The sequence below is a fragment of the Emydura macquarii genome, unplaced genomic scaffold (assembly GCF_026122565.2).
Source record: "Emydura macquarii macquarii isolate MOO-44397 ecotype Brisbane River unplaced genomic scaffold, CSIRO-AGI_Emac_v2 contig_1070, whole genome shotgun sequence".
Taxonomy (NCBI): Eukaryota; Metazoa; Chordata; order Testudines; family Chelidae; genus Emydura; species Emydura macquarii.
The window spans coordinates 230,392-257,431 of NW_027131207.1; the positions used below are offsets into that span (position 1 = coordinate 230,392).

The 27,040-nt window shown below is 39.3% G+C and overlaps 1 protein-coding gene across 6 annotated transcripts in view; it reads right to left on the reverse strand.

Annotated features, from left to right (window-relative positions):
- Nucleotides 1-27,040, reverse strand: part of PPP2R3B (protein phosphatase 2 regulatory subunit B''beta) — a 79,366-nt gene that overhangs the window by 11,598 nt on the left and 40,728 nt on the right. For all 6 annotated transcript variants that reach the window (XM_067545711.1, XM_067545712.1, XM_067545716.1 and 3 more), the window contains 9 exons: nucleotides 22,076-22,261; nucleotides 20,705-20,808; nucleotides 19,923-20,025; nucleotides 18,935-19,009; nucleotides 9,247-9,333; nucleotides 8,627-8,783; nucleotides 6,543-6,591; nucleotides 3,416-3,505; nucleotides 2,166-2,341 (listed from right to left, as the gene is read on the reverse strand). In XM_067545711.1, coding sequence (XP_067401812.1) covers nucleotides 2,166-2,341; nucleotides 3,416-3,505; nucleotides 6,543-6,591; nucleotides 8,627-8,783; nucleotides 9,247-9,333; nucleotides 18,935-19,009; nucleotides 19,923-20,025; nucleotides 20,705-20,808; nucleotides 22,076-22,261 — 1,027 coding nt within the window. The remainder of the gene's footprint in view (nucleotides 1-2,165; nucleotides 2,342-3,415; nucleotides 3,506-6,542; nucleotides 6,592-8,626; nucleotides 8,784-9,246; nucleotides 9,334-18,934; nucleotides 19,010-19,922; nucleotides 20,026-20,704; nucleotides 20,809-22,075; nucleotides 22,262-27,040) is intronic.

A 27,040-nucleotide genomic window follows, 5' to 3' on the forward strand; every position in this document is an offset into this window, starting at 1 on the left:
CCTCCAGTCCAATCAACAGCCTCTTTGGCTTCAATGCAGCTCTCCTTTCCCACTACCCCCTTTCTGTGCTTTCCACCTTTGCCACACACCAGCAAAGCAATCTCTTCCATCATGTTTCCATTGCCCCGTTACCATTGCCTATCTAACCTCAGGCCACATCCTATTTTTTTTTTAAATTATTTTTAAAGCCTTCAAGAATGACAGGTTTAAATTGTTATCAGAGCAAGATGAGAAAACACTTTGTAACTGTAAACTCCCTCTACTCTGAAGGTAGCGGGAGTTTACAGTTACATTAAAATCATACTGAGGTCGCACCTGTGCGTGACTAGGTTCATGTCACTTTTTCCAAAAGTGAAGTCCTGAGCTGTACAGCTACCTCAGCTGGCAGCATGCATGTCTACTGACCGGTCATGTCTGAAGAGCAAGTCGGTTTCTTTTCAACCGCATTAGAGAAGTTTTGTAACCTTTAAATAGCCCTTACTTTGAACAGGGAAGATGGGTGGTGAGAGTTTGACTTCAAAATAATTACTATGTTCAGTAAACAAAACCAATATGCAAATACAACAGAGTCACACTCCTGGAGTGTATTAAAATCGAAGGATGTCTAAGAACTGAGTGCATGAAATGCACATAGCAAGATCACTTAGTGTCTTAAGAAAAAATATGATGATGTATTGGTAACACCACAAAGTGTCAACAAGAAAGTGTTATTGAAATTTAATTCCACAACAAAAATTAATAGAGGCTCTGAAAGGTAAGGTAGAGAAATGGGCTACTCATCCTACTTAAAAAAAAAAAAAAAAAAAAAAAGATAGGCTAGGCCTAGATTTATACTAGGAGGCAGAATCCTTAATGATATTTTGTAAGTACATTGTATATTGGGAACTTCATGTGTACTCTGCAAATCTGTTGGATGGAAACCTATATAAGGCTGGTTGTCACTGAAATTGGTCAAAAGAACCCTGAAAATTTAGCCCAAATAAGAATTATTAGTGATAAGTGTAGTCAGACATTTAGACATTCCTTTTGGACAGTTTGACTCATGTGTAGGGTCAAATAAAAATAGATGGATGGACTCCAAAGACTTATTCACAGCTAGAAACCAAAGCTTCCAACAAGCCATTTTCATGAGCATCTGCTTCGCATGAAGACATAGGAATAAGCAGAATAAAGGATACAGATCACTGTTGTACACTACAGTATTTTAAGGAGTTTAGATAAGCCAAGCAAAATTACTTGGATTATGGAAAATGCAGAATAGATCAGTCGCTACAGCCTGATGCTCACTTAACATTTAAGCGTTTTTGTCATCAGGCGTAACATTTTCTATATTAAAACATGAGTTTCTGTAGGTTTCGTCAGCTAAGGATCATGTTCATATCCTGAATTCAGGAGGATTAAATTAAACCCCCAGTGAATTTTAAGTCAATGTGAAATGCTCAACTCATTTGAAGATTAGGCCAATTTTTAGGTGCATAAACATGGATTTAAGAGACTAACATTAGGCATCCACATTTGAAAGTGATTGCCCTTTAAGGCAAGTCATTCCATAGCTTATTGACAGAGATTAAAAGGTAATGTTTAATAGTTGGTTTACACTTCCTTGTAGGAACACAAATGAAATGAGAATACTATAGCTGCAGTATGGAGCCTGTCAGTTAAAGTGAGAGAGAGCTCTGGGTTGCAGCTAGTTTCAATTTCTGAGCACTCTCAACCTGGCTATGAGAAGGAGCATATGGATGCAGATAGACTCGGGGGGGGGGGGGGGGGGGGGGGGGGGGGCACAGCGGCAGACATTTTAGAAAAGGTCCCCTTGATTTTAATGTGCAAAATAATTCACTCTCTCAACAGACACTTCATTTCACAAGCACAAACATGTTCCAGAGGAAGGACAACCGTACCAGAACTGTGCATCAAGATCAGTGTTTCCTGGTCTAATTTTCTTTGCTGAGTTAGTAATTAAGATTAGGCCTAACAATCTAATTTACTATAAAAGCAGACTGATACTCTAGGCTGATACGTGAATTCTGCTTAACTAGGAGTACTAGGCTTGAACAGCAAGCAAAGACAGATTCACAATACAGCCAAGTGATGACCCCATAGGTGAACACCAAATTAAGCTGAGGCAGCAGAAAATAGTTATAGAATACAGAGAAGCCCATTACCTTCACATTGTGGCTTAACAAGATCCAGCATCTGGCACAGACAGTCTTCAAATGGTAGAGGTTCAATGGCCATGTTATCCAGTTTTTGGCATTGTTCCTCATAAAAGTACTCCAGTTCATACATAGATAATGCACCATCCCCATCAAGATCCATGCAGCGAAACCAGTATTCAATGCTGAAATAAGTCACAACACTTTATCCACTGCAAAAAGCCATTCATGTAGTAAACAAAGTTCTAAAATGTTTTTACTTTTACAGGCATTGGATAGCTCACAGACCCCACTCCATAGCTTTAAGCATACCTAGCAGGGATTTGCATTAAGGCAAGAATGGACTATCAAGGTACAGAAGACTTCTGCATAAACACTTCTCTGACCAGCTGCTGACTCAGATACAATACTGGGTAAACTATATTGTGCAATATGCATTTTAAAAATACCTGAAAATTAAGTAGGTAGGAAGGACCAAATTCCACTCTCCTATATTTGGCCACAATTCCCATGAAGTCAATAGAAAGTAAAGTAATTAAGAGTCAAATTCTGGCTTCCTACAAGAGTTCACATTGAAGGCCTACCTTATTTTTCATCAATCCCTCACAGTTCTGCTCTGTCATAACACAGCTCTTAATGAAGTCTTTGATGCCATATAATGATATTCGCGAGCCTCTCCCTATGCAGTATTAGGGTTGAGTAAAATATAACCCCATTTAATTAACCATATTCCTGGGCACTAAAGTAGTGCTTTGGGGAGGAATTAAAAACCAAAACGGAAAGGAGAGAACTCTTATGTAAAGAGATTCCCTTAGCCAGCTTCCTTTTACACCCTACTTTTTCTATAGATTACTAACCCAACACCAATTTCCTCTTTATCAGTTCAGATTCACCGGCTTGTGCAGTGACATCAGTGTCACGCATTCAGCATTATAACTTCACTGTAATGTCAGAAGGTAATGGACACATTCAAGGAAGATCTTGTTGAAAAGTAACAGCTTTCAAAATTACCAAATTAGTTAGAAAGAACAATTTTATATGACAGATTTGGAAATGTTCCTATAACACAAACTCCCTCAACATATGAAACGAGGCCAAAGAAAAATCAAATGAAACAGATTAAAACACACTAATTAGGAGTCTTCCGTTAAATTCCAAAGCAACTTACATTTGGGCAGGTCAGATTGGCATGTTCTGCCAATTCTGCAGTGCCAATTAAGCCAGTTTATAGTTATGCTCAAGTGTCAGTTAATTCCTACCTTGTTGGAGTCTTTTTGTCCTCTTCAGATATCAAAAACCAGACAAAATCAGCATAGCTGATTTTTCCTTCTTTCTGTGCTTTTCTGCCCCTTTATGACCACCACAGGTATTGACATAAATGGAAAACAAGAAAATTCGAGTATTTTAAGACACTGAAATACTGCAAATAAAACTGGGGCTAGACTTGACCACTGAAATAGGGTCATTTTCATTTTAAAATTTACTCAAAAAGGTCACAGTGTCGTTGAATTTAAGGACTGCAGCTCTGGCTCAGGATCGGCAATACTCCATGCTCTGTCCCAGTCCTAACACACCCTGTATGAAGGAAGAGGGGAAGTGGATGGCATAGAGTACTATCAGGAGGAATCCTCAGCTGCCCCTGTAAGGCAGCAAGTGGGGATGACAATCTGGTTTGCTATATTGCAGGGGTGGCCAAACAGCAGCTTGTGAGCTGCATGAGGCTCTCTTCAGTTCAAGTGTGGCTCACAGAGCCCCATATGTGCCCTCCCCTCCATTTTTCACCTACCAGACTGGGGTGGGGCTGGAAGCTTCTGCCCAGGAGGGAAGGAGGGGGTTGGTGCTTTACCTCCATGGGACATGCCTGTCAGGGCTTGAGGCTTCAGCACCATGGCAGGGTGGTGGGGCTAGGGGTTTCTGCCCTGCAGGGAGGAGGGTCTCAGGGCTTCTGACCCATGGGAGGCATCTGCCAGAGGCACAGGGCTTCAGCGGGAGCGGGGATGACGCCCCGGAACGTGCACCCCCTGGGGTAAAAGCCCCAAGTCCCACCACCCTGCCACAAGGATGCAACCCCAAGGACCAGCAGGCATGCCCCAGCTCTCAAACTTCTGAAAATTGTTGTATATAGCTCAGAGGGTCAGTAGGTTGTATATATAAAATATTTAGAATTAAATTTGAATTAAAGATACACTCAAATTGAAGTTGCACAGCATTTTGTAGCCTAATCTGAGAATGCCTGGAAAGCAAAAAAGGAAGAGCAACAACTACTTGTTTTGCCACAAATTTATATTACAAGATACTTTCTAAATTATTTTTGGTTTAATTTCCATTCCATTTCTGTTCTTATATTGCATGATCCAAGTTTCCAAGCAATTTCCCTTGTCTCTTATCCCTTCCACAATAATTTCAATTTTTACAAAACTAACCAATATAAAAAAAAAAAAAAAAAAAAAAAAAAAAATCAGATAAGCAGCCTTGGCTAAGCACATTGTGAAATTTCTCCTGTATAGAATTCCTATTTTTAAATAAGCATCTTTTTGCCACCCTGATGATGTTTAGATCTTTTTGGGAAGTCAGAGCAACAGCCTGAAAAACATGCACAAGCACATTCCTCTCTCTCTGTGGTTGCCTAATGTCACTTTGGTTTCGGCTTTTCTGCTACAATTACAGGTCCCCACTCCTTTGCCAGCTCTCAGGAACAGCATGCATATGAGATGCCAGAAAGCCCTGAATGAAAGTGATTTTGTTAGAGCTGACTGAGAATTGTTCAATTAGATTTTGGGGGGAGAAGTGCAGGGAGAGGCAGGGGGGAAGGAGGTTGGTCAGAAAATGCCGATTCATCAAAAGTAAATTTTTCACTCAAATTTAATGGTTTTGACACAAAAAGTTTTGTCATGAAAGTTTCAAGTACAGGTCAAAATAAGACAAAGGCCACTCCAGAAGAACCAATAGCCCAGTGGATAAGCACTCACATAGGATGTAGGAGACCCAGATTCAAGACCCTGCTCTGCCTGATTCATGCAAGTACCCTAACCACCAGACCATAGAGTCAGTCTTCTCCCTCTCTCCCCTGTTGGAGTTGTTTCACTTTGTGTAAAGAGTTACATATTCATTGGAGCAATGAGGGAGAGATCGGCAGAATGGGGACAGCAGGAACTTGCATACTGGTCTCCCCCATCCCAAATGAACGCCCTGTCCATTGGGCTACTGGCTATTCTAGGGGGTTCTCTCTCGTTTTTAAAAAGAATGGAGAGGTCCAGTTTTCAGCATGATGCAAAACACGTCAAAACCTCAGTTTTTCATGAAACAGAATTCTTGTTTTCCAGCCAGTCCTAGTAATATGCCTATTCCATGAAACAGGAAGTGCAAATGACTACCAAAAAATACTGAAGCTCCTAGTCAGTGTTATCAACTGCACAAAGTACTCACACTTCAGATAAATAATTTCTCTAATTTTAGTTATAGCAGTGGTTATCAAACTTTTTGTATTGGTGACCCCTTTCCACACAGCAAGCCTCTGAGTGCAACCCCTCTCGTAAATTAAAAATACATTTTTATATAGAACACTATTTTAAATGCTAAATTTATAAATTTATTGTTTAAAATGAATTCACCTTTTCTTACTGCTTTTAATTTAAGTCTAAACCACATTTTTATCAAATTGTTATAAGCAGAACAGTTACTGTTTAATACTGGGGAGATGAAGAAACTTTGTCAATATCACCTTTCACAGCAGACTTAGCACCTTTACTTCTGCTGGTGGGCAGCTCACGACTCCCACACAGGGATCATGACCCCCAGTTTGAGAACCCCTGATTTATAGTAACCTTATGTGTTCTATCTTCGAGTGATTGCTCATGTGTGCGCGCCCCGTGCACAGATTCCCGGAACTTTTTTCCCTAGCAAGCCCTGCAGGGCCAGCTCAGGCGCCCCCTGGAGTGCCACACTCATGTCGCAGTATAAAGGGCGCTGCTGGCCCCGCGGGTCCCCAGTTCCTTCTTTCCGCCTGTGACGGTTGCTGGAACTATTGCCTCTTGCTATCTGCAAGTAGCACTCGTACCCTAGCTTGTTACTGACTGATAAAATAGCACAGAAAGCCAGCGATTGCTTTCCCCCTTCCCACCCAACCCAAAATTAGATCTTACCAAGTAATGGTCAACATTGCTTTACTTTATTTACCAAAACCAAATACTTTTGCACAGACTACACTGTGTGCCAGCAACACAAAAATTACTGTTGAAACAGTGGATTTAAAAAGTTGGAGCGACAGTGCTGAATCCTTGAAATTAGCTGTTGATTCTCAGTGGAACTCAACTGTTCAATTTTTCATAAACAAGTCTGACTATTACATTGGATTACCTGCATTTAAATCAGCATATAAAAAGTTACCTTGTTACTGCTCCTGAGAATATCCTCTCTATCATCCTGTTTGATATAGCTGTGAAAGAAAAAAAAATATTAGAAGCAGACACTTAAAGGTAACCTTTTTTGCTTTATATTACGCTTAAATATTATTGATTAAATATATTTATTGAAAGCCACCTAAATCACATAGATATAGAGGTACATAAAACAAAATGAGTAGCTCTCAATCCTTTTGAATCCATAGATAGGACCATTTGACACATACAGCCTCCGAAGCTGGTCCAAATGGCTTTAAATTCAGATTTGAAGCATGAGTTCTAGAATAAAAATACAGTATAATCCACTGCTTATTAGGGCAGTATTTACTTAACAAGTAAACCTTGGTTTCAAAAGGACTTTACCTTTTAAAAGCCCTATAATTTATCATACAGCCAACATGGAATTACAGATTTTAATGTACAAAGATAGTATAACTATTTCTGACAGTTCTGAGATGCATGTTTTTATTCTGCTACCAATTCTGGGGTTTTACTAAAGATGAAGAGTCTTTGGTTAAATGATTATTTGTGTAGTTTTACTGTGTTTTCTAAGTGTAATTTTTCTACTAGAATACAAAAGATATTACTAAGGAATTAATAGGACTCAAGTCTTTAACAGCTTTACCTTATATATAACATACTTCTACATTTCAAAATGTAATAGTGGAAAGAGAACAGAAAAGTGGAAAAGAACTAGAATTAACCTAACCTTTGAAACCTTTCATTTCAAAAGTAAAAAATCACCAAAGCTTCTATAAAAGGCTAATTAGTCACACCTTGTCCTGTATTATTTTTTTTGCTATTATCAAATATTTCATAGACAAGGCTAGAAGGACCGCTGTGATCATTTAATCGAACCTACTGTGTAACACAGGCCATAGAACTTCCTTGAACTAATTCCTGTTTGAACTAGATTATATCTTTTAGAAAAACATTATGATGTTTTAAGGGACACCAGCAACCAATTCAGTATTTATTGCCAGAACTCTATGACACACAGCTCGTTTGTTTCAAGAGGAAAAAAAAGGCATGATACAGCAGAAAGCTGAGATCATAGAAATTACAAAGGGAAGAGACTTGTTAGGCTATCATGTCAATACCCCTGCCACTTCAGTATTTTTCCTTGCAACCTATATGAGTGCCTGGTCTAGTCTAGTTTTAGACTGACACCAACAAGGAGACTGCCATCACTTCTGGGAGATGACGGCATGGTTGAAGACATACCTCACTGTACTACCTGCTTTTAAGTTTAGGGCCAAAATTTTCAAAATGTGTGCCTATACTTAACCTAAGTCCATATTTAGGCATCCAGGTAAGTAGCCTATTTTCAAGAGTGCTGAGCACCCAAGGTCTCCTTTTGATTTCAACTGATCTTTAGAGGAATGGTAGACATGCAGCAGTACTCAAGATCAATCCCTTCAAGCTGCTTGTGCCCATATTTCCTAGTGTTCACGTTTAAGAGCAGTTACTTTTTCTTCCTGCTAAATCTGAGGACGGAGTCATCTATAGTATGTGATCAAACTTGCTTTTGCCCTTGCTGATCCATTTGGTTCAAATGATCGTGACCAGCAGAAATAAGCACACAAGCATTGCAATTCCCCTTCCCATAAATGACAGTGTTCTCCTTCCTGAATGAAACATTGACTAAAAAGTAGATAGACTTGAGTAGAAGCAACTGTACTGAAAAAAGCTCCCTTTCTGCAGGGCAATCAGAATGGTGTCCCAGATCTCTTCCACTATGTAGGAGAGCATGTTACATCTGATTTTCTGTTTATAAGTGAACTTTCTAATCTTGAGAGGAACGATTCCTTAAAATGACAAAAGAAACAAAGCCTCTGACAAAGTACTTCCAGAGCAGCTGCAAGATGTAAAGTGATGTTTAAATTATGCTCTCAGATAAATGTGCAGGATTACAGAATCCAAAACCATTGCAGAGTTTGTGAATGCAGAACAGTATGAAGCCTCTACATATTCTTAAAACTGAATGTCAAGCATGTTACAGCTTTTCAGTTGATTCTTACGTATGTTCTTAAAGTTAAGCTGTTAATGAAGTTGTTCCATTTGTCATACCATGATCATTATGCCGGGCTAAATCCTTTGGATCAATATAGAGGTCATGGTCTGTATCCAGCTCCCAAAATTTGCAATAGATGACATAGAAGTGCTCATAAGAGAAGTACTCTGTCAGCTGGTTAATATCAGCTTCTTCTTCCAATAATGCCACATTCTATCATTAGGAAAAAGAAAAATCTCATTAAAGAGCCTGCAAAATTCCTGTTGGTCACAACAGTAGCAACTGAAAGGATAAGTGAAAGTTCTCATATCAGTTAGTGTCACTAATCTAACAGTTTTTCAGTGGAATTATTCTATCTTCAAAGACTGTACGCATAATATAGCATGTTAAGAAAGGATTTTAACAAACTGAGTTGAAAGCTAGGGTGCCAGAGAAAGCTGTGTATAAGGACAGCCTACTTTCTGCTAAGCAAGGGAAACAAATATAGCTCTGAAAAACATAGTAATCTAAATTGAAACAGTCTTGTATTAATAATTGCTCCCTTGAGAATCAATGTACTTTAGTCTTCACTGATGTGGGAAGAAGCAAGAACAAATATTTTTACTTACATTCTTTTAAGTATTTAACTTATTACCAGACGTTATATTTACCTTGCAAAATATTACATAAACAATACCTGCAAAAAGCTGCTTTTCCGGAGCTCATTACATGTGATTCTTCCAGACCAGGACCTATTCACTGTATAAAATATTCTTTGTATAACCTGCAAAAAAGACAGAAGTTAAAGGCAACTTTAACTATCTGAACTAAATGCTGTGTTGTCCCAGGTCTATTGGTTAAGTGTTTAAAAATTCCTGTGTACAAATGTAAAGAAACAAAAGAAATAAGAAACAAGGATCTGCAATCTACAGCTGCATTCACTTCCCACTGTTTATTGCTATTGCTCAATCTGCAGTATTCTCCTTCCTTGAAGTATTTGGTCATCATTATCCTTGGAATATCCTACACAAAAATGAGGAAGTTAGATAAACAGACATTAAAAAGGTATAGTATCAAAAGTGAAATCCGTGCAAGCTGTATGGAAACTTTTTAAAGACTCCATAAGAGGCTCAATTTAAATGTATACCCCAAATTAAAGAACATAGCAAGAGGATCAAAAAAAATGCTACCATGTCTAAACAAAGTAAAAGAAGCAGTTAGAGCCAATAAGGCATCCTTTAAAAAGCAGAAATTAAATCCTCTTAAGGAAAATAGAAAGGAGCATAAACTTGGGCAAGTGAAATGTAAAAATATAAATAGGAAGGCCAAAAGAGAATTTGAAGAATATCTAGGCAAAGACTTAAAACATTTTTACTGTTAACTTATAAATACATCAGAAGCAGGAAGCCTGCTAAACACCCAGTGGGGCCACTGGATGCTCGAGATACTAAAGCAGCATTCAAGGAAGATAAGGCCATTGTGGAAAAACTAAATGAATTCTTTGCATTGGTCTTCATGGCTGAGAATGTGAGAGATTCCCAAGCCTGAGCCATTCTTTTTACGTGACAAATCTGAGGAACTGTCCAAGATTGAGGTGGCATTAGAGTAGGTTTTGGAACAAACTGACAAACTGAACAGTAATAACCCAGATGGTATCCACCCAAGAGTTTTGAAGGAACTCAAATGTGAAATTGCAGAACTACTCCCTGTGGCATGTAACCCATCATTTAAATCAGCTTCAGTGCCAGATGACTGGCAGGATAGCTAATATGATGCCAAATTTTAAAAAGGCTCTAGAGGCAATCCTGGCAATTACAGACTGGTAAGTCTAACTTCAGTACCAGGCAAATTAGTTAAAACTATAGTAAAGAACAGAATTATCAGACACATAGATGAACACTATTTGTTGGGGAAGAGTCAACATGGTTTTCATAAAGGGAAATCATGCCTCACCAATCTACTAGAATTCTTCGAGAGGGTCATCAATCATGTGGACTAGGGTGATCCTGTGGATATAGTGTACTTAGGTTTTCAGAAAGTCTTTAAAAAGGTCCCTCACCCAAGGCTCTTAAGCAGAGTAAGCTGTCATGAGATAAGAAGGAAGGTCCTCTACTGGATCAGTAACTGGTTAAAAAATAGGAAACAAATGGTAGAAATAAATGGTCGTTTTCAGAATGGAGAGAGAAAAACAGATGTGTCCCCCAGGAGACTGTACTGGGACCAGTACTGTTCAACATATTCATAAATGATCTAGAAAAAGGAGTAAATAGTGAAGTGGCAAATTTTGCAGATGATACAAAACTACTCAAGATGGCAGTCTGCTTTGGTCTTAGCTAAGAGTTACAAAGGGATTGAACAAAATGGGATGACTGGGCAACAAAATGGCAGATGAAATTCAACGTTGATAAATATTAAGCAATGCACATTGGAAAACAATCCCAACTATACATATAAAATGATGGGGTCTAAATTAGCCGTTGCCACTCAAGAAAGATCTTTGAGTCATTGTGGATAGTTCTCTGAAAACATTCATTCAATGTGTAGCAGCAGTCAAAAAAGCTTAAAAATTGTTAGGAATCATTAGGAAAAAGGATAGATAAGAAAATATATTGCCTCTTTATAAATCCATGGGACGCCCATATCCTGAATGCTGCGTACAGCTCTGATCGCCCCAAATCAAAAAAGATATATTGGGATTGAAAAGGGCAACAAAAATGATTAGGGGTTTGGAACAGCTTCCATATGAGGAGAGATTAATAAGACTGGGACTTTTCAGCTTGGAAAAGAGACAACTAAGGGTGGACATGATAGAGATCTATAAAATCATGACTGGTGTGGAGAAAGTAAATAAGGAAGTTATTTACTCCTCCATAACACAAGAACTAGGGGTCACCAAATGAAATAAATAGGCAGCATTTTTAAAACGAACAAAAGGAAGTAATTCTTCACACAACACAGTCAACCTGTGGAACACTTCGTGTGGAACTCACAAGAATACATTGTGAAGGCCAAAACTATAACAGGGTTCAAAAAAGAACTAGATAAGTTCATGGAGGATAGGTCCATCAGTGGCTATTAGCCAAGAAGGTCACAGATGCAAAACCATGCTCTGAAGTGTCCCTAGCCTCTGTCTGCCATAAGATGGAAATGGACAACAGGGGATGGATCAGTTGAAGATTACTTATTCTGTCCATTCCCTCTGAAGCACCTGCATTAGCAGCTGTCGGAAAACAGGATATGGAGCTAGATGGACCATTGGTCTGACCCTGTACGGCCATTCTTATAAATCTTTATCATCCTTCTCCCGCCATCTGTTGAGGCCTGGATCCATTCCTCTTTTCTCTACCTTGTCTTAGTGATCTCGCTCTCCCATTGTTTCAGATACAGTTACCATTTAGACATCTTTCAGATGTTCAATTATCTTGAATTCAGTGCCACAAAGCCACACTTATTTCCTTTTGATACCTCTTCAGCTATCTCTCTCTATTGACAACTCCAGCATTCTGGAGTTCTCCCAGCATTGAACATAGGGTGGGCATGTTGGACTCTTTTCCTATCCATTCTCTTGACAAATTCTGCTACTACTTTATCACCAAAATCCAACCTTTACCTCATTAATCCCGTTGCTAAAAAACCCTTGACCGTGCCCTGGCTTCTCTTGCCTTGACTACAGTAACTTTCTCCCCAATCTGTCCAATCAATTCAAGAACACCATTGCTGATCTCTCCTTCCTCTCTAACTGCTCCCACAAACTCATTCATATATTCCTCACTAGGTTTCTGCCTTACTCTATCACATTCAAAATCTTTATTCTCACATCCATGGTTTTTTATAATTTTACCCTTCTTATATCTCTGTCTCATCTCCTCCCTTACTTCCCATACATTTCTCCCAGTCTCTGCCCCTCTCAATTGTGTGTCCTATTAATGCTTTCCCTATATCCACAACAGCCTCCTGCCTACCAAGCATCTTTTCCTGTCAAATCCAGTATTCAGACCTAGTATATCCAAGGTATTAGTTCCACCCACAACAAGGATTCTATTGATAATGTAAATGTATGCCTTAATTTTACAAATTTAAGGGTTATCACTTATAATACCATCCATGTGTATAGTGCTTTAAACATATAAGACAATATTTCAGCTCTCCAGGATCTTAAAAATCTTAATTAGAAAACACAAAACCTGTTTATGTATTTATACTGTAAATTTATAACGTTTGAAAAATGTGTAACAAATATCCCCTGGTCCAAAGAATTTACAATCTAAGCAAGCAAGATAAAGACAGGATATGGAAGAAGCAGTCAAGAAGAGAATATATGGGTGGAGCATTTGAGAAAAGGTAATAAGGAAAAGTTGGTTTGTACTGTATACATGGTTGTACCCATGTATTGTATAGTATACACTCCATACTTTCAGTTGAAGAACTGTCTTTGAAGCCCAGCATTAATTAAAAATATTACCTATTTGGCTATGCAACTCAAAGTCCCAAGTTATAAATCCATCTTTATTACTAAAATAAAGGGATGTCAAAAAACCCTGTGAAACAATCCCTCATACTTCCATATCAAAATGAAATTGAGCTTTAAGTTATGAGTGGAGGGTATTAAATGAGTTACTGATATTTTAATCATGAAGTTTTACATATAGTTAAAGCTGCAGCATACACCAAACTCTGCTGTTCTTATTTTGAATAAGATAAGATAATTTGAATATTTTGATAAGCCTAGAAAGGAGAATGGCTTACCTTACTTCTGAAACTTAATTAGTTCAGTCTTAATTGTGTGTTTAAAGAAAGCCCATTTTTGGCTTAAACTACAAAGCAATTTTTTCTAGCAAAGTTTTGCCTTAGCTTTGCAGTTTGATCCATCTGGACATCATTACCTCATCTGTTATACATCTAACTGGTCTAAAAAAACCTCAAAATTGAATGTTTGCTAGAGACAACTGGACAAGTCTTAAAATTCGGGTCTCTAAAACAAACCAGAGCAGAGGAATGAGTAGTTTGAGACTTGTTTCATTTACCAATGCTCAAGAAGTCAGTTGCTGCTGTACAGTAGTTTTTTTGATTGGGGGCAAAGAAACGGGAAGGAAAAACTGTGCAAAGTACACACGACACTGTAGAAATTCTAGAGGTATGTAATTCCTATGGATGTTGCCTACACAACCCATATCAGTACAAATACTGTTTCTACAGATTAGCTTTATATTAGCCTAGAATTTATGTACCGAACCTTATTCCTAGACTGAGGGCAATTATTTTAAACCACTGCCTAGCAGACGGGTCTGCCTCTCTCTGTGGTACTGCTCATATGGCATCTTCCTTGGAAGTGGAGGCACAGCTGCAATCAGATTTCAATATTTAATAGTAAATTGGTTAAGAACCCACTAAAAACTAACCTACAACTTTAATTTTGTTAAGACAACATCCTCCAGACATAGCTTCCACCCAGCAACAGGATCATAAAAGCTTCAAGAAGTTTTAAAAACAACTTCCACTCCAAGTACAATGCTTACATGCAATACTTAACTAAAGGGGAGATCAACTAATTTATTTGTTATTCTTCAGATAATTACAGATCTTTAAAAATCAGTAGTGGTCAATTGATGCAAGTATCTCTGCCTTCTAAAATGAGGACAAAGACAAAAAGTGTAGATAGTTTTGACATTTTTTTGATTTGTGGATTGGTGTTATGGTTCCATTTTCAGAGAACGTTCATAGCAGTTTGGGTTTCTTTTCTAGGATCTTGGTATAAGATGTTCTTTTGAGAGCAAAAGTAAATGGAAATTTCATTAGCTATCCCTACTGGAGAACTGCTAAAACCAGTTTGTAAAACATTATTTCAACCCAGGCCTCCCTAAGTAAACATGTTCCTCTGCTAAAGAAAGCATTGGGGATGAAAGGATATAGCTGCTGCAGCCCTCAGGATGAACAGCAGTTTTTCCACAATACAGACAAACTAAGCCCCAATATAGTTGCCTAAGAAAGATACTCTCAGATGATCCATTTCCTGCTTTCTCCCTTTGCTTCAGCCATATCTTTCAAGAAATAATGCATCTAGGAATTGCACTGGTGAGAGGCAAAAACTAGAACTGTCAGCTCTTAGCATGAAAAATCCAGCACAGTAATTGCAGTCACCAACACTCACAAATTTATTTTAAGTCTCACAATTTTCCTCCCAGTTGGAAGGCCTCATGTGATTTAGGAGCAACTCTCACTGCTCCATCCTCCAAGCTCTTCCTGCCCCTGACATGGAGGCAGTCTTTGTGGGGACCGGATTGTTTTGATCCACCCCTGCCCGTGGTAGGCTTCAGGAGACAACTGTCTGGCCTGCACCTCCATCTTTTTTGGCAAACTACCATAGGGGGTGGTGGGCCTTTCCTCTTGCTGGACCACATAAGCTGGCTCAGAAGTAGAAAGCTCCACCCCCAGCAGGCTATCCCTCTGAAGATACCCCATTATGGGCAAGGGGAATGAACGCATGCACGCACCTCAGCATTGAGAAAGGCTTTCCCCAGGGACTGGTCTTCAGCCCCTGCTCCCTATACATTAGGTGTCAAATGGAGAGGAATCCCTTACCCCCCACATTCCCTCCTGTCCTGTGGAGGGTAAAGCTGAGCTCTTCTGCCCCCTCCCACTTACCTGCAAGGTTGTGGGGTTAAGTCTAAGCCCTCAAACAATTCCCTCCCCCCGCTACCCTAAGGGGCAGCACAGTGGAGATATTTCAATATGCCACCACTGCAATGGTTACAGCCTGCCTCATCCAGCAGCTTGGACCAGTACTGACCCTCATTGCTCAGCCCTCACCAGCACCTCCCCGTCTGCCTTTCCTCAGGGCTTCTCCCACTGCTGTGGCCACTACTGCTTCTCCTGACCAGGAGTTAGAGGGTAGGGTATTAAGATTTCAGCATCTTCCTCTACATCCTCCAATACTGACCGAGCTTCCTGCAGGAAAGAGCAGGAGCAGGTACACAAGGTAAGGGGGCATCAGCTGACTTTTTTGGGGGGGGAAGGGGAGGAGGATGGTAATAGCAGTTAACTTTTGAGAGAGAGAGAGAGAGAGAGAGGGGGGGGGGGGGGCGGGATCCAGGTGCGTGACCCTTGTTGGTGAGAAAGTCTCTAATGCTGCTCACGTCTCCCCTCCACATCTCCAAATAGTGGCTAATGCTGCTCACGTCTCCCCTCCACATCTCCAAATAGTGGCGGGGGACGATACTGGGGAGATTAGTGACTTTTTCACACAGGTGAGAAAGGTCACATATATATCATAGAATATTAGAGTTGGAAGGGACCTCAGGAGGTCATCTAGTACAACCCCCTGCTCAAAGCAGGACTAACCTCAGCTAAATCATCCCAGCAAGGACTTTCTTAAGCCACAGCTTAAAAACCTCTATAAACCACCCACCTCCCTAGGTAACCCATTCCAGTGCTTCACCACCCTCCCTAGTGAAAAACTTTTTCCTAATATCCAACCTAGACCTCCCCCACTGCAACTTGAGACCTTTGCTCCTTGTTCTGTCATTGACTACCACTGAGAAATGCCTAGCTCCATCCTCCCCGGAACTCCCTTTAGGCAGTTAAAGGCTGCTATCAAATCCCCCCTCAATCTTCTCTTTTGCAGACTAAACGAACCTAGTTCCCTCAGTCTCTCCTCATAAGTCTTGTGCTTCAATCATTCAACTATGATCATAATTTTTGTTGCCCTCCGCTGGACTCTCTCCAATTTGTCCACATCCTTTTTGTATTGGGGGGCCCAAAACTGGACACAATACTACAAATGTGACCTCACCAATGCCGAATAGAGAGGAATAATCACTTCCCTCGATCTGCTAACAATGCTCCTACTAGTGTAGCCCAATATGCTATTAGCCTTCTTGGCAACCAAGGCACATTGCTGACTCATATTCAGCTTCTTATCCACTGTAACCCCCAGGTCCTTTTCTACAGAACTGCTGCCTAGCTCATTGGTCCCCAGTCTGTAGCTGTGCATAGGGATTCTTCCATCCTAAGTGGAGGACTCTGCACTGTCCTTGTTAAACCCTGTTGTCCTGCACTGTCCTTGCTGTCCTTGTTGAACCTCAGAGTTCTTTTGGCCCAATCATCCAATTTGTCTAGGTCACTCTGTATCCTATCCCTACCTTCCAGGGTATCTACCACTCCTCCTAGCTTAGTGTCACCTACAAACTTGCTGAGGGTGCAATCTACCCAATCCTCCAGATCGTTAATGAAGATGTTGAACAAAACCAGTCCCAGGACCGACCCCTGGGGCACTCTGCTTGTGACCGGCTGCCAGCTAGACAGGGAGCCATTGATCACTAGCTATTGAGTCCAATGATCTAGCCAGCTCTCATCCATTTTATAGTCCATTCATCCAACCCATACTACTTTAACTTGCTGATAAGAATACTGTGGGAGACTGTATCAAAAGCTTTGCTAAAGTCAAGATCTATCACGTCCACCGCTTTCCCCACATCCACAGAGCCAGTCACCTCCTCATAGAAGGCAATCAGGTTGGTCAGGCATGACTTGCCTTGGTGAATCCATGTTGACTGTTCCTGATCACCTTCCTCTCTTCCAAGTGCCTTAAAATGGATTCCTTGAGGACCTGCTGCATTATTTTTCCAGGGACTGAGGTGAGGCTGACTGGTCCGTCATTCCCTAGATCCTCTTTCTTCTCTTTCTTGAAGATGCAGTGCAAAGCTCTGCAAAATTTGGCAGCTAAGGAAGTAGGTGGCTGGCTTGGTTTGGGAATGCAAGAGCTAGGAAGTGGACCTACAAGCACCTGCTCCAAAACTGCATGAAGACAAGAGTAACTGCTGCAGGGGCCAAAGTGTTCTTATTTTTGAACCCTCCCTGCTTACTCACAGTATGTTTTAGAAGCATGGTAATGCTCACTCTTGCGTATATATAAAAACAACAGACTAAACCCCATGATTTAATCTTCTGAAAGAAGATTTGAGTTTTAGGCCAATCATGATTTTTTGGCGTTGATCCATAATTTTTTAATTCTTGGGGCTGGCAATATTACTACTGGTCTGTTGGCAATGTCTATAGGAGTGGAGAGGATGAATCTGAAGACTAGATCTCTGGACTAGTGTCTGGAAAGTGCAGAACCAAAGTTAATGTCTCAAAATAAAGATTTCCACATTAAATTTGTGCTAGATCCAACTGTAGTTTATGTATAAATTAATGGCCTTAGTTTAGCTCCATGCTGATACTTGCTAAACCCAGTCACTGATGTTTGCTGATTTTAAAAATTAAAAAAAAAGATTGAATGCCCTTTGGAAGGATCTCAGGCAGCGGGGCTGGGAGGAGGGTGCCCTGCTGCTGGGCCCATGTTGTGGGAGGGGGCGGGGCCAGGGGGAGAGGGGGAGTGCTGCAGCTGCTGCACTCAGACCATGGCACCCTGCCGCTGGGCCCCAATGTAGGAGAGGGGCGGGAGGAGGGGAGGGGCTGGAAGGGGGAGTGGCTGCTGCGCTCCGGCCAGGGCGCCACTGCGTCCATGTGGCGGGGCCAGAAGGGGAGAGCGGCTGCTATGCTCTGGTGGGGCGCGCTGCTGGGCCCACGTTGTCTGGCTCCTTAATTTTTGGGCTGGCTCCTAGCTACAATGCAAATTTGTCAAGCCCTGCCCTAGATCTTATCAAGTCCAGATCAGCAGCTGAGGGAACCTGATAGAACAGTTAAGTATTACTGATATAGCAGTTTGTGGATAGAAAGATGATTTTAGTCACAGAAGCCTAAAGCTGCAGATATGGAACCTTTCATGTATACAAAATTGAATTAAAAAGGAAAATCCTTGAACGGGAAGATGTAGGTAGCTAAAAAAGAAGGTTTCAGTTCTATGATGATCTTTTTACCATTCCATAACATTGTGGAGTTTATGCATTATCAACTTGATAAATATGAACTTGAAATAATGCAAAAGTGATTTTAAGCTTTAGGCTTTTTTTTCCCGCATTACAACGTTCAAACCAGAGTCAGGATTCTAACCAGTCATAGGTTGTAAACCACAGCCATATAAGTGTGCAAGTTAACTAAGTAGTTTACTCTTCAATAGAAATTCATTAACATGTTCCATACAAACCATCTCCACTCAGTATTCCTACTTCAACTGTTATTCAGCAAGCTCTTCTAACACTAAAGTAAACAGAAGCCCTACAACCATCAGTTGCAATGACAGATGTTCTTCCTCCCACTACCATATCTCCTGAAGCTTTGACTATACTCAATACCATGCACTAGAAGCCTGGAAAGTTGAGATCAACAGAATACTTGTCTCTGGAAATAATCATTTTCACAATGGACTGTTTTACATATTTAAATTGATCTATGATTTAACAGTTAAGTTTTATAAACAAAGTAATTTTTCTAAATAAAGCACTTACTGTGGTAATGTAACGAGAATGAAATTCAGATGCTTCTTTTAAAAATGATAGGCCAGGATGACTATTGACAACATCCTATAAAGAGAGAGGGAAAGAAATGAAGTGTCCATTGGTACCCATTCTCACCATGTGTGAGAACTCATTAATGCAGAACTCTACCTCCAATTCCTTGACAGAGCCATATGTTGATTGCTAAGCAAAATTACCATTATTAAATATAACTTCATTCGTAGAGTGCCTCATCCAAACATCCCATGGTGATGTATGTTTTCAAAAGAATCTGGCTTTTAAAAGCCGTTTAATGAGCTTTCTTAATTTTAATAGAGACATGTCAGAAACATGAGGCATAAATGTGCAAATTATATGTTCCTGACGAGAGTTATCAGAAAAAAGTTATTTTCCTAGTGTAGATGGGTCTTGATACATGTAGTAAGAAACAGCACTGCTGCAAAATTACAGATGCTTCTCCATTATAAATGAAGAAACTCTATAAAACCACATGCAAATAAACTACAGACAGTGGTAGTCCAACACTAATGCTTTTGGTCATTCAGTAGCAAAGGACTAAGACCTGTGACAGTCCAAAGAGATTCAACTGACATTTTTCTTCTTTCCCGTCCCAATAACCCCCTAGAAACCTCAGAAGCACATCCTTAACACTACTATGTCAATCACGAGTTGTCATTCTTAAGGCTAAATAGGTTCTGATACATTAGTTGATCTAAATTAAACATCAGTTAAGGGCTATTGTAGAATATGTAGGGTTTTTTATTTTCAACTTCCTCCCTAAAGCTGGCTATAAATATTTGTGACTGTAAAATGACTTGTAACAAGCTAAACTCAACAGCAGGTCAGTTGACCACACAAGTCGCATGCACTAAATATCAATAATCTTTTTAGTAAAAACAATTAATACAGTTACTCTGTTAGGAAATTTTGTGCTGGTCTACATCTAGTCTTTTGTTTAGAGTTGGAAGAAACAATTTACTTGTAAAAACGGAATGAAGTCTTCTTGCACCAAGTAGTTGCATCCAGGGTTCATCAGAAGATGAAAAAATTTTGCAGCATCATCGTGACAGGTCTGTAGTATTCTGAAATGCAAATAAAATGAATTTGCATGATATTTTTCCTACTCCACCCACAGAAGAAAAAAATGTTCATACTTGTGTTAGGAAGTTCTATAGCAGGACTTATGAAACAGCTTCAGTCTCAGCATTTAATCCCAACTCATTAATGTAACATATGAGCATTTAACGAATTAGTTACCAAAATATAAAGGCAGGTCCGTGGTCAGTTTCTTCTGCCTACTACTAGGCCACATGCTTACACATCTCTAGACATTGCACTGGCCAATGATCCCATATTGCTTAGGCTTAAGACATCATTTACATTAATGTATCTACACTGTACTGTTCCCAGCAGGGGAGCAGACAAATGAGAGGACAGTTTTAAATCAAGACTATAGCTCTTCCTCTGGGATCAGTGAAGAGAGAAAGGGTTAGAAAGGAGAAATGTCTGCCCACAACTGTTGACATATTCCTGAAAATTAGGAGCACACCTCCCAAAACCTACCACCACATTATATATGTACACAGAAAATATCAAGATTTAAAGGAATCCACTGTACACACATTGAACTTGATAAAAAATTACTCTTGACATTGGACTGTAGAAAGAGGTTTTTTGTTTGCAGGCTGGATCACATTCATAGCTTACAATATTACATTTAAATTAAGAAATACAGTATCTCAAAAAAAGCAACCTACTTACTTCCGCCACATTGCAACAAATTTATGAACTGAGACACATCCTGTTCGCTCTCCTCCAGCACAATAAAATAAGGGACCTTTCCAGTAAAGCGGGCATTCACAGGCCTGAAATTAAGGTGTGGAATAATGCAGACAGTCAGTTTATTGATGACTTTTCTAAGGGTTATTCCCTCCCTCAAAACATTAGCATAAAATGGAACCTTACTAGTGTAGTTGTAAGGCAGCATTATGGGAGAACAGGAAGGAGACACTTGTTTTGTTGCACACACTCTTATGGAACAACAGTGAACTTGAGTATTTATGGAAATCCCCTGAAGGTTTGGTTTATTGTAGTTTATTGACCAGTTCGTCAATTGAAGTAATCTTTAATTTGACCAAGAGCCTTAGTCATTACTGTACCACATAAGACAGATTTTCATGATAAATAAAAGAAGTTAAGGGGAAGAGAGTGATTTCCTTCATTTTTCCCCCCCTCACATTTGGGAAACATTTTTCCACTTGTGCTTTTAAAGAAATGGGAGATTCCCATATGAAGACAAACATGTTTACTATAAGCAATTCCAGTCAGTGTATGTGTGTGCCAGTGTTAACCCTAGACTATTATGGAACGATATACTGAGTGATCAATACAGCTCCCTTGACACAAAATATTTATCATTTACATTCCTGCTTCAAGAGTATAACAAAAAAAATTAAATGCCTTCAATGCAATTTGCCATGCATGTTATACAGAAGCAAAATAAGTCAGTCTTTTTGGATTGATAATCCCCATATTTGGGCACTATAATAAAATCTGGTGACTACTGAAGATCAAATAAAAAGCCCTCCAAAGAAACAAAGCAATTCTGGATTCCAAGGTTTAATAATGCAAGTCCATGGCTTTCTTTCCTGTCTAAGGTGAGAAAGTTATCTAGTTTCTTTGTTTTTACATGAGTAACTGGTTTAATTGTAGTGTTCCACATAGATATACTCAAAATTCTAATTTTGCACCAAGTAAGTAAGCCAAACAGCAATGAACTTAAAATGTCTCCAGTAGTAAAGTTGATTACTGTGAAGGCACAGGGCCAAACAGTGCACTGACAGACAATGCTATCCCACTGATATCTATAGGACTGCACAAGATATCAGAATTTCAAGCAGCCAAATTGTTTTGAGTTGTGACACATATGGGCTTTATCTAAAAAACACTGAGGTTAATGTAAAGACTCCCATTGATTTTAATGGGCTATGGATCAGGCCCCATATGTCTGCTTAAATTTGTCTGCTATTATTACCTTCACTTAACTTTGATTTTTATTCATATAAAACAGGTAACATAGGAAAACCATCACTTGTTTCCTTTTTGTAGGTTAGACACCCAGTAAAGCCTCACCTTTGCAACTTTGCCCATGTCTTCTAAACTTGCTCTCTCATTTGGAAACTGAGAGAAAGTTCTCTCTACTTTGGCAATCACTGCATCTATATTCGCTTTTTCTTTTGGACATCCTCGAGGAAAATAAAATGTTGGAATGGTTTGGCTCAGTGACGGTGGCAAAGGTTCTTCTTTCTTTGTCTGAACCTAAATGGATAAACACATTTGACATAGTGAGATGCATCAAACTGTACACCATACAATCCTCCTTAGAAAACTGGAAGGCTTTTATACTGTTTTGTATTAACTACATATCACATTACTTATGATAGAATAAACTCTTTAAGAATGAAGAGTGGAAAATTTTTGAAGAACTGGCATCTATAACATCTTGGTATTTTCAAAATGGATTCAAGTTTGACATAAGGAAACCAATTTGGCTAAGGTAAGAACAGCGTCTCTCCTCTATCCCACCTGAAGTCTTCATCTAGCTTTAGAACCCGAACTGTAGCCAAACCTTTTCATGAAGTTTTGAAATATTCATAATTGTTTTCGCTTCCAGTTCTAGTCTTCGCTAGAACTGCCAAAAATATCACAAGAAAGGCTGTTCAGTATTTCAACCTGATACTGAAGTGTCAGAATCATGTGAGATCTTGCTTTTGCAAGATTTCCACCTTAGCTTACTAGAATCAAAAGGTTCAGGTAAGCATGCAATCTTTTGGATGCTTGCTAGCTGTACACTTTTTTCCCCTCCAATTCAAACAAACAGTCTTTTTCTATGTAGAAAAAAGTATCAGCTGAATACTGAAAACAAGACAACTTTCATTAAAATATCATTTAAGAAATTGTTTTCTCAATATTTGTGTACTAATGCTTCTGCATACACAAGTGTAAGAATACAAGGGTCTATGCATGCTATAGTTGTGTAATTAACAGCTTAATAAAAATGATTAAAGTCTATTGTAAGTAAATATATCAGGTAAGCTGTTACAGTACAGCTGTACTGTATGGTGAAGGAGAATTTACCCTTTATTCAATAAGTCCCATGAAGAAAGGTCAGTAGCTGAAACACCACATCAACAGGATATAAAGCAACAGACAAATAAATTGAGCAAATAAAAAGAATTTGTATAATAGGCAGCTCAATAGTTTGGCAACTGAATACAAAGTCTTTCACCTGTAGGTTACAGGTTCAAAACCAGCCCAATTTAGTAGTGGCAAAAAGTCATTTCCTATGGTGGCCTGTGATTAAATTAATGAGCCCAGTGGACAAAGTCCATCTCAATTTTCTCCAGTCACAACTGACACCATCTGATGGCTTCAGCAGCAACATTAAGGAATGAATAGCAAAAGACACCTAACTACCACCATACTCCTCAAGGTAGTCCTTCCACAGCTGGGCTGAGGCACTGGCAAGACAACACAGAGGTGCCTGGTACTGCTGCTGCCCATGCTGTGTACGTCCTATGGATAAAGGATTTTGGTCTCCAAAAGAACTTCAATCCAACTCCTTTCAATAAAATATAACATGTGTAAAGAGCTTGAGTTAATCCCCTAGGATAGTTCTATAAATGAGCTGAACAACCCCAATTAAATGTATAGTCACCATGATGTTGCAACTTAAAAAAAAAAAAAAAAAAAAAAAAAGTGTGCTAGCCTTTAAGTGCATCATAGAATAAAAACAGAAAAGAAAAGTTAACTTGAGTTTGTCATACCTGATTGTGGAAGTGTGTTTTTATTTATTGGATTTATACTTTTCAGTTATACCATCAAAGCTCTCTTGATGCCATACAAAAATGTAAAATTCACATTAAACACAATCACTAAATAAAAAAAACAAACAACAAAAAACACCCCAGGTCACCTAAAAACCTTCCCAGGCCCAGATACATACTTCAGAGTTTCTTTTGTTGTTGTTGATGATGTTTTAGTCTAAAACATTTCTCCATCTCCAAAGTGGTATTACTGTTAGAACTGCCAAGAATGCAAAAAGTCTTTATAATCCTCCCCCCCACCCCTAAATTTCAAGATAGCCACTTATGTCAGTGCTTGTGTTGAGCCATGACGACATAACAAGTAGCTGAAAGCCTGTATTGTCTCCCAGGTTTAATTTGCAGAGACAAAATGGCTAAGAATGTGAAAACTGGACAGTTCAGACCGTGAATTCCAAGTGATTATTCAACCTGGTTTTTGGTTTTTTGGTTTTTTTAAAAAGATCAACCATGTTGGTAGCTGTTTCCATCACTTCAAGATTGTCGCTCTGAAATCTAGAATGTCTGAGTCAGTTTGAAGTGGTATTATATAGATAGCACATTTTAATCTATTGTGCCAGCTTGGGGAGTAGGTCTTCAGCCCTTCTATCTCTATAGAACTGATTTAGTAGTGTGCTCAGTACAGCTTGCGTTGACTGACCATTCTTCCAGAAAGGGAGAAAAAAGGAGGCAGGAAAAAGGTTAGTAGATTGAGTTGTGATCCAGCTACTTCACTTTTTCCTCCTCATCGTTATCTCTCTAGTGTTGCCAGGAGTTGAAAGCTGCTGACACTGGCAGGTAGTAAAGTTCTTCAGATCCACTGATGTCCATTCTTTCTTCGGCAGGGGACTGATGGGCAGGGCGCAGTAGATGGGGTTGAACAGGGCACAGAGTGCCTTATTGCCCCTTCCTGTGGGCTGCGGGGTAGCAGATTCCAGGGGCGATTGGAGGGGTCAGGGCTCCATGTAGTGGCCAAGGTGCACTGGGCTGCCCCCACCCAGCTGCCGGGTGCCTCCTGTGACCTCCCTAGGAATGTAAAATATCATAGCAGTTAATCGCTTAAACAATATACATTTTAATTGTTTAAACGGTTGTTTTAGTAAATGATATTTTACATCCCTAGTTCAAAGTTTCAGAGCATTAAGTTAAACAGTCTTTCAGTGTAAATCCAGTACAGACATGAAACTGGGTGTTTTAATCTTAGGTTAAGAAACTAAAGAATGTAGGTCACAAGACTAGTTTTTTTTTTGTTTTTTTTTTTGCGTGAAGGAGGAAAAAGAAATATGTAAAAGACTTAGAGAATAGGAAGATAACCCAAAAAAACAAGCAAGAAAAGAAAATCAAATTGAAAGTTCTGCAGGGTTTGGAACAGTATATATTCTTAAAAAATTGTTCCATCAATTACATAAAGTATACTGCACATCCGTTGCAATACAGTGAGATAAATGGTAACTTTTTGGTTTACACAGCCTTTAAAATCCAACACCTTCTGTCTGAAATTTAGACGGTTAGGTTTGTACAACTAGAGAAAAATCCTTTCCCCAGAACTGTTCTTTCCTGGTCAACAAATTTAACACATTATATATGTCCACTTCATCACAACAGGAGCTTCCTGTTCCCAAAATTGCTCAACCATACCAGCATTTAAATTTCTCCAAGTTAAATAGTGTTTTGGATAAACTTGACATATTAGATTTGAGGAGTTTTTGGTAACAGTAAAACCTATCAGCCTTTGTTACACAAAGTTAAAATTATCTTTAGAGTGTTATTTAAAAGACTTAAATAGCATGCTGAATGTGTGCTATTTCAATGTGAGCTTCAATTTTGACAGTGACAGCTTATACATCATTGGTTCCTATTGTGAATATTTATATCCCAGAGTGATTCTGAACAGGAAGCAACAAGATGGGTAAACAAACTCAATCTGAATAGGAATCAGCATTACAAAGAGTTACAAAAAGATGGAGAAAAACTTATCCAAATGGCAAACAAACAAACACCTCATGAAATAGTGAGGGAAAAGATTATGTTTTCAATAGGATTTTCAAATCAGGGTCCCTTTAATGAACAGATTATAGAAGCTAATATTACCATGTACATTTGAACTTTTTATGAATTTGTTAAATTTTCCTAAGAGCCTATATGTCATGTAGGTGGTTCTTTTTTTAAAAAAGGAAATAAAATAAACTTTCCTTTGCACTACTGAGGGACTCTCTCTATTGCTTCAAGTTAGAAGAAGTTAAAAACTTAAGCTTTCGTACTCGTCAGTGATACCTGAAAATGAATTAAAAAGAATGTATGAAGATAACATGAAGTGGAACCGAATAAGAAAATCTTTTGGAATAGTTTCCACAATCACTGGTCTGATATTTCTCCCCTTCCCCACCAGGCAGCAACAATCATCTGCCTCATTACTAAATGGGTCATGGCCCTCAAAAGGCAAATCCACCAACTTATCTGGAAGGGCTGGATCCTTTAGCCCCTTTTCAGGGAGACAGCTGTAGTCCAAGAGTGTGCTGAGGTATTGGAGACATTATGCACTGCTTGAAGAGTATGTATGGGTATTCTTTGCCCTTCAGGCACAATTGGTTTGTCTCCTTTCCCGCTGGAAGAGTTGATTAAAGAAGGAGAAAGGTTGGTTTTGGAACAGGTAGTCAATGTGCCTCACCCTTCAATAATTCGAAATCTTTATTTAAAGGGTGACCAACAAATACAACTCCTTCCCCAAAGTGGTCAATTTTCCTGGACTCAATTTCTAGGTCTTTCAAGCAGAGAAATACAGTCAGAAGGTTTCTTTTTAGGTAAAGGATATACAGTAGTCTCTGGGGGCTGAGGACTATGGCCATAACAAGTGCTCAGCCCCAAACCATCTATGTCAAAGCAATTTTCAACGCCTCATCTTTGGAAAGCAAGGTCAGGGATAGTTTCTAGGGCACATCGATGAGGAAATAGAATCCTAGGACAGTAACTCCCCATCGACTCCTCAGCAGCAAGTACCAAGCATTCCACTGGCTCTGAACCAGAGTACATTGAGAGGTGAAGCAGCTGCTTCAAAGCATTATTTTCACTGGTAGATCCTTTGAAGAATCCTGCCACATCAAAACTATTTGAAAACCTCCTTTAGTATTAACTAGGCACACAGACCCATGCTTCCACATCTTCCAGCAATACTTGGATAAATGTCACAGAAAACAAAGCCTCCCCTACCTGCCCATTCAGCATCAAGGAAGCATCA